Here is a 13056-nt window from a genome sequence, read left to right as displayed (position 1 = left end):
GCGGATGCTCCAAGCCTGGACTGAGTTCATTCCCAGAGTGTCCAGTGGAAGTTGCCATGGTGGGCAGTCACAAACTTGCTACAGGCTAGAAGTTAGTCATCCCTCCATGGCACTGAAGGGGAATGGCCAATCAGGTGAGGGAACTGGCTAGGGCCCCTCCCCATGCCTCCACCAATACATGCCAATAAGGTGAGGCCCATTCTTCATTCCGGAAGCCGTAGGAAAAGGCTATGGCTCCTTCTCCCCACACTCTCCTTGCGTCACTCAGCCAGCGCTGGTCTCAAAGGTTCGGCACGTGTCTTGTGATGTCGCCCCCGGAGCTCGGCATGTTGACCATTCCAACGGACGCCACCCGCAGCCGTATCCCGCTCGGCCTGATCCGCTTGCAAACTCTTAATACAATGGGGTCCCGAAGCCGTCGGAAAACAAAGTTCTATTTTAGAATCTCAAGCCGCGTGGCTATTGGCTGGAAGCCTCCGCCAGACACGACCATATGTTACCCAGTGGCATTACCCGCAAAGTCTCCCTGAGTGCAAATTACAAAGATTAAAGTCACCTCGGATTTAGCTGCGGCCTGTTGAGGCGAATGTGTTTTGCAAAGCCCCATTCCCCAGGCGGGGAACTGTCCTCACTGAAACAAATGGGCGGAGAGTTAATAAGCAGTTTCGAATGTTCTGTGTTTCTAGCGGAGATGCCTGAGCTGCAGAACGCAATTCCAGCCGGTCACAGACGACGCTCTGGGAAATACAGAGCACCGACAATTCAAATTCATCACTAGGGCAAAGAAAGCCAAATTATCTGCCCATTCAACAGTCTCCAGCTAATATTTTGCCACAAGCCATAAGAATCGGTTGGATTATTGCTCAATTTCATGGTGGTTCTACACCCAATGGCTTTGCCTTTAAGGAGGTTGATTAGTCCGAAGCAGTTTAAAATGGGCGTGTTGAGAGCACTGAGACTTCTCAGAGTCCCTCTGACAAGTTAACAACCCCGTATAAATGTCTCCTTGCTGGTGATTCAATACGGTTTCATAAGAGGTTTGAACAGTGGCATGATGCTGAACGTCACCTATTGGTGCACACTGGCTGATGCACTTCAGTTTAATGAGATTAAAGGTTTAACGCAGATAAAGGATTTTAGTCGGCGCTCCCGGAGTTCACAGACAGAGAAGGTCAGCGGAGAGCTAAACGCATCTAGATCGACCAGCGTCTCTGATTTCTTATCAATTTGTTTGCCTCTCCCTAATGATTCAAAATGATTAGGGAGTCTCTCTTACTGTTCTCTGCGTTGGTTTTCTGCCCTGTACGTACGGAGGAAATCTTCCAACCCACCTTGGTGCTGGACATGGCTACGGTCCTTCTGGATAATTACTGCTTCCCCGAAAACCTGGTGGGGATGCAAGATGCTATCGAACAGGCCGTCAAAAGTGGGGAGATCCTGGACATCTCCGATCCCACATTGTTGGCCAATGTCTTGACGGCTGGCGTGCAAGGTGCCTTGAACGACCCAAGACTGGTGATCTCCTTTGAACCACTGGCTCCCGCGATGCCCAAGCAAGAAATGGAGGGGTCCCTCACTCGGGAGCAGCTCCTGGATCTTATTCAGCATGTGGTGAAGTACGACGTGCTGGAGGGCAACGTGGGCTACCTGAGGATTGATCATATCATCGGCCAAGAGGTGGTGCAGAAGGTCGGGGCTTTCCTGGTGGACAAGGTGTGGAAGACCTTGGTAGGGACTTCCGCCTTGGTGCTAGACCTGCGCTACAGCACCGGGGGCCGGGTCTCCGGCATCCCCTTCATCATCTCCTACCTGTACGAAGCAGGCCAGGTGCTGCACGTGGATACGGTGTACCACCGGCCCTCCAACACCACCACAGAGATATGGACCCTGCCCCAGGTGCTGGGGGAGAGATACGGGCAGGACAAAGACGTCATCGTGCTGGTCAGCCGACACACCACCGGGGTGGCCGAAGACGTGGCTTACATCCTCCAACACGTACCCAGGGCCGTCCTCGTGGGAGAGAGGACAGCGGGGGGCTCGCTGGACGTCCAGAAGCTGCGGATCGGTGCCTCTCACTTCTACGTGACGGTGCCCGTCTCGCGGTCCCTGAGCCCTCTGAGCGGGGGCAAGCAGAGCTGGGAGGTCACCGGGGTGAGGCCCTGTGTGGCCAGCCACATAGAGGAGGCCCTGGAGAAGGCCCTGGCCATCTTGTCGGTGCGCAGAGCGGTGCCCGGCACAATCAGCCGCCTCCAGGGCATCCTGCAAGACTATTACACCCTGGTGGAGCAGGTGCCCGCACTGCTGCAGCATCTCTCCGCCTTCGACCACTCCGCCGTCCAGTCTGCCGAGGACCTGGCCGCCAAGCTCAACGCGGAGCTGCAGGCTGTGTCTGAGGACCCACGCCTCCTGCTCCACGTCACCGCGCCGGGCGAGGCTGCTCCCCAGCCCGCGGAGGAGGGGATCCCGAGGGCAGCAGACCTGCCCGACAACGAGGCGCTGCAGCGGGCCCTGGTGGACACCGTGTTCCAGGTGGTGGTGCTGCCGGGCAACGTAGGTTACATGCGCTTTGACGAGTTTGCCGACGCCTCCGTGCTGGCTAAGTTGGGCCCCTACATCGTTCACAAGGTGTGGGAGCCCCTGCAGGCCACGGAGCACCTGGTCGTGGACCTGCGCTACAACCCCGGGGGCCCGTCCTCCAGCGCCGTGCCCCTGCTGCTCTCCTACTTCCAGGACCCCGCCGCCGGCCCTGTCCACTTCTTCACGACCTACGACCGGCGCACCAACCACACGCAGGAGCACAAGAGCCAGGAGGAGCTGCTGGGCCGGCCCTACGGGGCCCGGCGTGGTGTCTACCTGCTCACCAGCCACCGCACAGCCACGGCGGCCGAGGAGTTCGCCTACCTCATGCAGTCCCTGGGCCGCGCCACGCTGATCGGCGAGATCACCGCGGGCCGTCTCTCGCACACCCGCACCTTCCCCCTGCTGCAGCCAGAGGGGGGCCTCACTCAAGGCCTCACCGTCACCGTGCCCGTCATCTCCTTCGTCGACAACCATGGCGACAGCTGGCTGGGCGGAGGCGTGGTGCCCGATGCCATCGTGCTGGCAGACGAGGCGCTGGAGAAGGCCAGGGAGGTGCTGGCTTTCCACCAGGTCATGGGGCCTCTCGTGGAAAGCACTGGACAGCTCCTGGAGGCTCATTACGCCGTTCCTGAAGTGGCCGGGAAAGCCAGTGCCATGTTAAGCACCAAGAGGGCCCAAGGTGGTTACCGCTCAGCCGTGGACTTGGAGACATTGGCCGCCCAGCTCACCAACGACCTGCAGGAGGCCTCCGGGGACCACCGGCTGCACGTCTTCCACAGCCACGTGGAGCCCAGCCCGGAGGAGCAGGCCCCCGACAAGATCCCCACCCCCGAGGAGCTGGCCTACATCATCGAGGCCCTCTTCAAGGTGGAGGTGTTGCCAGGCAACCTGGGCTACCTGCGCTTCGACATGATGGCCGACGCGGAGACGGTGAAGGCCATCCGGCCGCAGGTCATGCGCCTCGTCTGGGACAAGCTGGTGGGCACCGACGCCATGATCGTCGACATGAGGTACAACGTGGGCGGCTACTCCACGGGCGTGCCCGTCTTCTGCTCCTACTTCTTCGAGGCCGAGCCCCCGCGCCACCTCTACACCCTCTTTGACCGCAGCACCGCCCGCAGCACTGAGGTGTGGACCCTCCCCCAGGTCACGGGCCAGAGATATGGCTCCCTCAAGGACATCTACATCCTGACCAGCCACGTCAGCGGCTCAGCGGCCGAAGCCTTCGCCCGCTCCATGAAGGATCTGCACCGGGCCACCATCATTGGGGAACCCACCATGGGCGGCTCGCTCTCGGGCGCCATCTACCAGGTCGGCAATAGCTCCCTGTACGCTTCCATCCCCAGCCAGGTGATTCTCAGCCCCCTCACTGGCAAAGCATGGAGTGTGACCGGGGTGGAGCCGCATATCACCGTCCAGGCGAGCGAGGCCCTGGCGGTGGCCCAGCAGACGGCCGCCTTCCGCGCCACGGTGCCTGGCGTGCTCCGGGCGGTGGGGCAGCTGGTGGCGGACAACTACGCCTTGGCAGATGTGGGTGCCGACGTCGCAGCCAAGTTCGCCACCCTCGCCCCCACGGACACGTACAAGAGGGTGAACTCGGAGGAGGAGCTGGCCAAGAAGGTGGCCAGTGACCTGCGTACCCTGTCTGGAGACATCCACCTGAAAATAGCCCACATCCCAGAGCACTCCAAGGACCGCCTCCCGGGGATCCTGCCCATGCAGGTAAGACCTACACACGCTCAACCTGGGACCCCCTAGCATCCCTCGCGTGGCTTCTGCCGTGAATTATGGTCCCCATCCATAAGGAGGAGGGAGAAAAATTGCTCTTCTTGCCCTCTGAGGATAGAACAAGAAGCAATGGGCTTAAACTGCAGCAAGGGAGGTTTAGGTTGGACATTAGGAAAAAGTTCCTACCTGTCAGGGGGGTTAAACACTGGAATAAGTTGCCCAGGGAGGTTGTGGAATCTCCATCACTGGAGATATTTAAGAGCAGGTTAGATAAGTGTCTATCAGGGATGGTCTAGACAGGATTTGGTCTTGGCATGAGGGCAGGGACTGGACTCGATGACCTCTCGAGGTCCCTTCCAGTCCTTGTAGTCTATGATTCCTGCCTCCCAGCTTTCCTCGCCCAGAGGCCAAGTTCCAAATGGGCTTAGGAGACTGAATTCTCCTCTATCCCCCTAAAATAGGTCAGGGTTTGAGGCGCATTCGCTGATCTTCCTCAGGGGACCTGGCTCAGTCTCTGCTCTGGGGCTGTTGAGCCGACCTCTCCCACGACTGGGGAATTCACGTGCGAACGTGGAAGGGTGGCCGGGAGGAGCCTCGCCCTGATTACACGGATGGTGCCTCCTACCAGGCCACATGTGACTTCTTCTCAGATGCTCTAGTTCTGCCGCAGGGTAGTCAGCTGGGCTCCGTGAGGATGTTCCTGGCATGACCTGCCCTGGTGGCATCTGTTTTTCTGACCTGAGATACAGGGGTTGCTCTAGGGACCGTCCTCATGAGACACGCCCACGTATGTTGCCATCTGCACATAGAAAACGACCGCCCCCGCCTTCTTTCCGTGGGACGCCCGGGATTATAGGGAGCTCCCTGAGATTGACCGTCCCTGCGTCACTGTGCGGTTTGCCTGGCTGTGGCCTCCTCAGCCGCGTTGTGGGGCGTCTCCCTGCAGAGAGCTCTCTGGGCTCCCGCCCTGCAAGGTCTCTGGCTCGTAGGACTGGCGGTGGAGGTGACCTCGTGCCAGGCGCTCAGCCCCCCTCCCCGGGGGTTGCGGTTGAGCATTTCCAGCAAAGGGCACTTGTGGCAGGGTGGCTTGCCAAGACTTGCAGCCCCTTCCCATGGCGCTGCGACAGACCCTCTGCTAAAGCGGGGAAACGCATCCACGAGTCCCCGTTCCATTGCTCGCCCACCTCCCAGGAGCCCTGGAGCATGGAGCACCCCCCGGGTAAAGGGAAACATCTGTGGGTGCAACTTGCTAAAATATGGGCCATGGCTCACTGGCGACCTGCTGTCAGGTCCCTAAAAGTGCCCCCCAACTCGTCAACCCCCCTGCCTAAGAGTCAGCTAAGGGGGGAGGGTTTTGCTGCAGCAGAAGGGGAGACAGGCGTGGGGAGCTGCAGACGGGAGAGCAGGAAGGGGAGGAGAGGTGCTGGCTGCAGCGAAGACTCAACTTGGCTGTAACTCTCAAGGCAGAAATACCGGAGGAAACGAACCCCAAATATATTTTTTATCTCGTGATTTTTTAAGCCAACCTCAGGATTTCAAGGGGGGGGGGGGCGACCCATCAGTTTCGGTCGTGTGGCGCTGGCCGGGCTGTTCATTTGCACAGCAGAGGCACCTAGCGGTGCTGAGCTCACAGCCAAATTGCATCTGGTGCTTTGCAAACATAGTAGGAGACAAGCCCTGCCCCAAAGAGAGGCCCAGAGCCGGTGGGGAAACTGAGGCAGGAGAGGAGGAAGTGACTTGCCCAAGGCCACAGAGCTGGGAAGTGGCGGAGCCAGGAACTGAACCCCGCTCTTTTGCGGGGCAGGCCAACTTCCTAGCCCTACTTTGTGCCGGACAGTCTCATCCAAGCGCAGTGGCAGCAGAGGGTGGGGGGCTATTGTGCACAGTACAGGGCCAGCAGGAGGGCCCACGACGCTCCAGCGATGCCCCCTCCACTCTGAGCTGGGGGGGTCCCACTTGACCCTCTTTGCAGGAGGGACCTTGGCCTCGCTCTCGCTGCCACTGGGGGGCGCTGTCTGTGCTGTTTTCTGAAAACCCCCTGGAGGCCTGTGCTGCCGTGGGGCAGAGCCGCTCATAGTGGCAGGACCCCTCTTTCCCAGGGCAGGCTCCCCTTCCACGCACTGCCCCCTCCTTCCTGAAGCCCTACAGAGCCAGCCAGGCCCAGCGACGTGGGGGTGGTGGCCACTGGACCTTGATACCGAGGCCGAACAGAGCAGCCAAAGCCCAGGGATGGCGGGCAGGCGGGCGGGGGACGGGGGTGACATCCCCGGCAACGAACACCCCGGGCTTGGGCTCCCAGTCGCCCAGGGCTGCGAAGCTCCCTCTAGCCCCCATGGGAATTTGGGAGTTAATTTTCCCAGCATCCACCCAAGGGGTGAAACCCTGCATCTCTAGAAAGGGGGATTCATGGTAAATGCATCTCAGACCTTCCCTTTCCAGGGTGAGAATTAGGCATTCAGTCTCACCCCCTGGGGGTGCTTTCTGGGGTGGTGGTCAGTGATTTGGGAGGAAAGGGGGTACCGGCACACCAGTGGGACAGAGGTAGGGTTGCTTCTGTCTTTTTGCTTGGCCACACTGGTGAAAACAGACATAACACTCTGCTTAAAGGGACAGTGTCAGGGCAGTAGGAGCATTGCAAGCAGATCTAGAGAAGTGATTATTCTCCTTTATTCCACACTGGGGAGGATGCTGGTTAAAATGGTTCCAGGGCAGTGTGCTGGTTTGTGTGTGCACCAGTACTGGGTGGAATCAGAACTGCCCTACAGTGTGTTTTTCTTGATGCTTTTATTTCTCCAAGATCACACGAGAACCTCAGTTTTCCTTTTAAAAAGACATATGTTTCTAGCCCTGCTGGCTGCAGAGAAGACATGACTTGGCTGTAACTCTCAAGGCTCAAAAACTGGAGAAAATGATCCCCCCCAAATTTTTTTTTTTTAAAAACATCGCATGATTTTTAAAGCCAACCTCAGGGTGGCAAGGGGTGGGGTGGGGTGGGGAGGAGAGACAGCCCATCATTTTTGGCAGTGCTAGTTGAGGAGCTGAGAACAGAGCCCCATTTTGCTTTGCCAACACAGTGAGACAATCCCTTCTCCAAAACCAGGTTAAGAGCAGGTAGGGAAACTGAGGTAGGGAGCGAGGAAGTGACATGCCCAAGGCCATGGAGCTGGGAAGTGGCAGAGCCAGGAATTGAATCCCACTCTTTTGCGGGCCAGGCCAACATCTTAGCCCTACATCGTGCCAGACAGCCTTATCCAAGCACAGTTACACCTGGGCAGTTAGAAGAATCTTGGTTCTAATCCCACACACACACACACACTTCCTGCGCTTTATGGTGTTCTTATTAAAGCCCAGTGAGCTTGTAAGTAACAATTCAACTTTTCTGCTGTAACCATTCCATTTCACAGCAGCAAGAGCTTGCTGTTAGCTGCAGCTGGCCACGGCCCCTCCTGCCTCTACAAAAGAGTTGATCTTTGGCCTGAGTGGTCACACCCTAGTTCTTCCCTAACACAGCTGCCAGAAACTTCTAATTGTGCAAGAGGAAAACAATCCCCTCTTGTCCACCACCACCATTTTAAAACAATCATGCCACAGGCCTCTCCAAATCATGAGATTTGGGAGCAAGAACCAAGCTTTTAATTAGCCTGGCAGCTTTGGTGCCGTTAGGCTCCCCGTGTTTTTCCGGCTTTCTCTGCAAGCCTCAAAACAAGGCTGAGTAGCTCTCCTGGCTACATAATTCCAGGAGCTGGGGCTTGAAGGAGACCCCAGTTAAACACAAGGCTCACCCTCTAGTCAGGAGTGCTGGCGGCACTTTAATCAGTGTGGTGCCGAGTGGGGACACCACGTTCAATAAGCAAGTGGAAGCCGTACCGGAAGCCTTGTCAGTGTGAACAAATAGAGACTCATAGAACACTAGAACGGGAAGGGACCTCGAGAGTCATTGAGTCCAGTCCCCTGCCCTCATGGCAGGACCAAGCACCATCTGGCAGGTGTCTGTCTGACCTGCTCTTAAATATCTCCATGGATGGGGATTCCACAACCTCCCTGGGCAATTTATTCCAGTGTTTGACCACCCTGACAGGCAAGACGTTTTTCCTAATGTCCAACCTAAACCTCCCTTGCTGCAGTTTAAGCCCATTGCTTCTTGTTCTATCCTCAGAGCCAAGGACAATTGTTCTCCCTCCTCCTTGTAACACACCTTTAAATACTCGAAAACTGCTCTCATGTCCCCTCTCCGGCTTCTCCTTTCCAAACGAAACAAGCCCAATTCCTTCGGCCTTCCCTCCTAGCTCAGGTTTTCCAGACACATTTTCTAATTCTTAAGCAATATGCTTGGGGCAGTGGCCATCTCTGACACAGAGCAGAACCCCTCCCCTTGATCCCTGACTGCTCATATAGCTTGTCTGCAGCCCGCTGTGTTCCCAGTAACATCCCCCACCTACAATCTAATGTTCAGAGGCTCTAAATAGCCAGTTTCCTCATCTTTCCTCCCATTAAGGAATCCCCCAACCTTCCTTTCCAGAGCTCTGCTTTGGCTCCAGCCAGCACCCACAACCCCACCCTATTTCCTATGGCTTCCCTTCCAGCAAACAGCTGGGTTGTCAGCTGCTCCCTTAAATACCCATTCCTTAAAGGGGCCGTGCCATGGAACAGGATGGCCTGGCCCAGCCCGGCCTGGAGCCCCCTTCCTCTCTAATGGGGCCAGACCCTTGTGAAGGGATGTTCCATCTGGGCATGCTGATGAAGGGTTATTTGTAGGTTTTATTCTCTCTCCAGCAAATACAAACATCAGGCGCATAGAGGACACACTGGCCTGGGTGGCTAATGGGCTGGGCAGGCGGCTACTACTCAATAGACCTGGGTTCAAGCCAAGATCTGGGGAGAGTTGCTTCCCCTCCTAGCTATAACCTGGGGAGCTTTACCGTTGGGAAGGGAGCGGTGCAACCTCCGGAGGCGAAAACCCTCGTAATAACGTGCATTTACCTTCAACTGCTGGGCTACCTTCAGCCTGGGCAGGTTCTTGGCTCTTCCACAGCTGTGTGTCCCACCTGCATTCATAAAGGTCTGCTCTCCCGGAGGCTGGGTGACAGAGCTATGCACCTGAATTAGCTAGGGCCCTACAAGAAGTGTCAAATCTGAGTTTTAGCCAGGTGGTGGGAGAACCACATCGGATCCTCTTCAACCCATCACAGGCCGGCTCTCCTCTTCCCCGGGGCTTCATGTGTGCCAAGGAGGCCTCTACAATTAGGCCCACGCACCCCTCTCCCCTGGACATATTTCTTCTCCTTGTTGGTGACACGTTGTCTTCCATCACTTGTGTGAGACGGTTGCCCCTGGAACCGCCAGAGGAACAAAATCAATGGAATCCCTGCTCCACATGCGAGCTTCCAGACCCATGTCCCACATAAAAGAATCGTAGCACATGGGCACCATATGACATTCCTGATCCATGCCCCATGCATAAGAATCTGAGCACATGGGCACCATATGGCATTCCTGACATGTCCCACATAAAAGAATCTTAGCACATGGGCACCGTATGACATTCTTGACACGTCTCATGTCTACAGATCTTCACACATGGGCCCCACAAGACATTCCGGACATATGGTCAACACATGAGACTCTTGCATTCCTGACACATGCCCGCCACATGATATTCCTAACCCAAGACTCTTAACATATGCCCAGCATGGGCTAAACCTGAAACACATGATTCCTTTCCAGTCGCAGGCCAAGCATGCAGTGCCAGATAATGGTTTAGGCTTTGTTTGTTTGGTTTGGTTTGCAAACTCTTTCAGATCCCTTCCCCAGAAGTATTTGAAGATCTGATTAAATTTTCTTTCCGCACCGACGTCTTCGAAAACAACATTGGCTACCTGCGGTTCGACATGTTTGGAGACTGCGATCTTCTCCTGCAGGTGTCTGAGCTGCTGCTGGAGCACGTCTGGAAGAAAATTGTTCACACGGACGCGTTAATCATAGACATGAGGTAAGGGCTGGCCGGAAATTCGCCACGTCGTCTGCGTAAGTATAGTTTCATTTGCAACAAGGGCACGTCATGGCGATTTTTCAGCCCATAGCGTGTGTCTTTGCAGGGGCCAGCTCCTGATTGCTGGGTGCCTGGTACTGGGGTGCCCCCTGGAGTGTTCCCTAAGCGCCTCGCCATCTTAAGTGGATTTGTGCCCACAACACCCCTGTGCGGCACGGCACGGCACGGCACGGCACGGCAGGGCCATTACTGCCAGCGTGCAGATGTAGCACTAAGGCACGGACAGTCTAAGACCCAGCTCCTCAAAGGTATTTAGGCGCCTAACTCCCATTGGCTGGGGACTAAGTGACTTGCCTCCCATCACACGGCAAGTCTGTGGCTAAGCAGGGATACGCACCCAAGTCTTGGAAGCTGGACTGTTCTTCAGACTTCTGGTGCCCCACGCAGCCCAAGCACCTGCACCCTCCCTCCCCTGCAGGGGGCACTGCTCAGGGGTCTGGGAGGGGCAGGAGGATTGGGGCAGGGAGACTGGAGGCCGGGGGATTGGGTGCAACGGGGCTGGGAGGTGGGGCAGGGAGTGGGGAGTTCGGGAGTTGGGCTGATGGGGCTGGGAAATGAAGCAGGGGGTGGGGGTTGGAGGATTGGGTTCAACGGGGCCAGGAGGCAGGGCAGGGGGTGAGGGGCTGATGGGAGGCAGGGCAGGAGGTGGGGGGCTGGGTATTGGGGCTGGGAGGCAGGGCACGGGGAGAGGGGCTGGGGGACCGGGTCCGACAGGGCTGGGAAGTAGAGCAGGTGGCGGGGGTAGGGGATTGGCCGGCGATGGCCCCGGACATCCACGGGTGCCCTTTAGCGGTGCCCTTCGCAGTTGGGTATGCTGCATATGCCTAAGGACGGCCCTGCTTGAACGTCATAGGCTAGTGCTCTAACCACTGGACTCTCCTACCCTTCGAGGCTGGATTTTGCACAGCAGGTCAGCTGTGGGCATGGTTAGAGAGAGAAGGCGGGTGGGCGAGTATCTTCTGGTAGACCAGCCTCGCTGGGAGAGAGAGCAGAGTCTCTCGTAAGCCTCCACACCAGGGCTGGATCCAACAAAAGACATTGTCTCCTCCACCTTCTGATGCAGCTACACCACCGCTGGGATTCCCTGGAAGCGGAGTGCATAGGCGGCCACCCGGGAGAGATTCAAATGCTGCCCAGAGATGAGCAGAGTGCTCACAGCTGGCAGCGTGTGTTTCCACGGGTGGTGCACATCTGCACATGCCTTGGCGCACAGAACAAAATTCATTCCACACATAGATGGGAACAATTAGAGGGCACATTGACCACCACTGCAAAGATCGTTAGTGCCGCTGTATTGTTATTGTCTTATCAAAACACTTGCTGTCCCAGTGGGCTAGAAACTGTACAGAAGCTCTCCTTCCTTGGCTACCTCCTACCCTCTCTTGCTGCTTCCCGGTCACCACACACAGCCTCTCCTCTGGATCCCAGCCTGCTTGGCCTTTTCCCTGGGTCTTGTCGGCCCCATGGGCCTCCTCTGGAACTGGGGTTGCTGCCTATTCCAGCGCCCCCCACAGGTACTAGCTCCATCCCTACAGCCCTCTTCAGTTGCTCCTCCCCATACCCCTCCCATGGCCCTGCCTCCTCTGTCCTGGATCCACAGGTATGAGTCTCTGTCTCCTTGGACTTGGCCTTGACCCTGTCGCAGCTGGGTCACTAGCTAAGCCACCAGCCCAGGCCCAGCTGGGGAGAGCTGAAAGGGCCGGCTGGGGCAGACGCTCGTCGGAGGAAGATGAGCAGGGCCAGTGTCCAGTTTGCCGCGCGGTTTCCGCCACGTTTGTACCTGCTGGGGATGAGCGTTGTGTCTGGTGTCTCACAAAGGTACAATATCGGCGGCCCCACCTCCTCCCTGGAGGCCCTGTGCTCCTACTTCTTTGACGAAGGGCACCCGGTTCTGCTGGACAAAGTCTACCACCGGCCCGATGACACCACGCGTGAGATGTGGACCCAGCCACAGCTCTCGGGTGAGACAGCAGGTCCTTTGTGCGGGAGCTTCCCCTTCCGGGGGTCGGCGGGAGCCCTGTGCCGGCTCCCCGACCACTGCTGGCCACGCGGTGGGAGAACAGCCCTAGGCCGTGTCCGCTTCCTAGTGATTATCAGAGTGCACAATGAGCTCCAAACAACCTTCAGTACCAATCTTACTGGCAAGGGGGGGATCACAGACAGTGCTGGTACAAAGTGCAGCCCGGGGGTGAAAGTTAGACAGTACAGGCCGGTACGGCATATCGGTAAGAAACTGGTACGGGCCAGTACGGCATATCCATAAGAAACTGGTATGGGCCGGTACGGACCGGTACGGCATATCCGTAAGAAACTGGTATGGGCCGGTACAGCATATCCGTAAGAAACTGGTATGGGCCGGTACGGGCCGGTACAGCATATCCGTAAGAAACTGGTATGGGCCGGTACGGACCGGTACGGCATATCGGTAAGAAACTGGTATGGGCCGGTACGGGCCAGTACGGCATATCGGTAAGAAACTGGTATGGGCCGGTACGGACCGGTATGGCATATCGGTAAGAAACTGGTATGGGCCGGTACGGACTGGTACAGCATATCCGTAAGAAACTGGTATGAGCCGGTACGGCATATCTGTAAGAAACGGGTATAGGCCAGTACGGGCCAGTACGGCATATCGGTAGGAAACGGGTATAGGCCGGTACGGACTGGTACAGCATATCAGAAAGAAACTGGTATGAGCC

General features: G+C 57.1%; 1 protein-coding gene across 1 annotated transcript in view; it reads left to right on the top strand.

The window, feature by feature from the left end:
- Positions 1 to 1179: 1179 nt before the first annotated feature.
- The window catches only part of RBP3 (retinol binding protein 3), a 14514-nt gene continuing 2637 nt past the window's right edge, over positions 1180 to 13056 (top strand). The window contains exons 1-3 of the mRNA XM_006118148.5: positions 1180 to 4302; positions 10107 to 10297; positions 12176 to 12318. Of these exons, the coding sequence (XP_006118210.3) occupies positions 1255 to 4302; positions 10107 to 10297; positions 12176 to 12318 (3382 nt within the window). The 5' untranslated portion in view covers positions 1180 to 1254. The remainder of the gene's footprint in view (positions 4303 to 10106; positions 10298 to 12175; positions 12319 to 13056) is intronic.

The sequence above is a fragment of the Pelodiscus sinensis genome, chromosome 8, assembly GCF_052426305.1.
Source record: "Pelodiscus sinensis isolate ZL-2025 chromosome 8, ASM5242630v1, whole genome shotgun sequence".
Taxonomy (NCBI): domain Eukaryota; kingdom Metazoa; phylum Chordata; order Testudines; family Trionychidae; genus Pelodiscus; species Pelodiscus sinensis.
The sequence above is the reverse complement of the archived record's forward strand: the minus strand, read 5'-3'. Positions and strand labels throughout refer to the sequence as shown.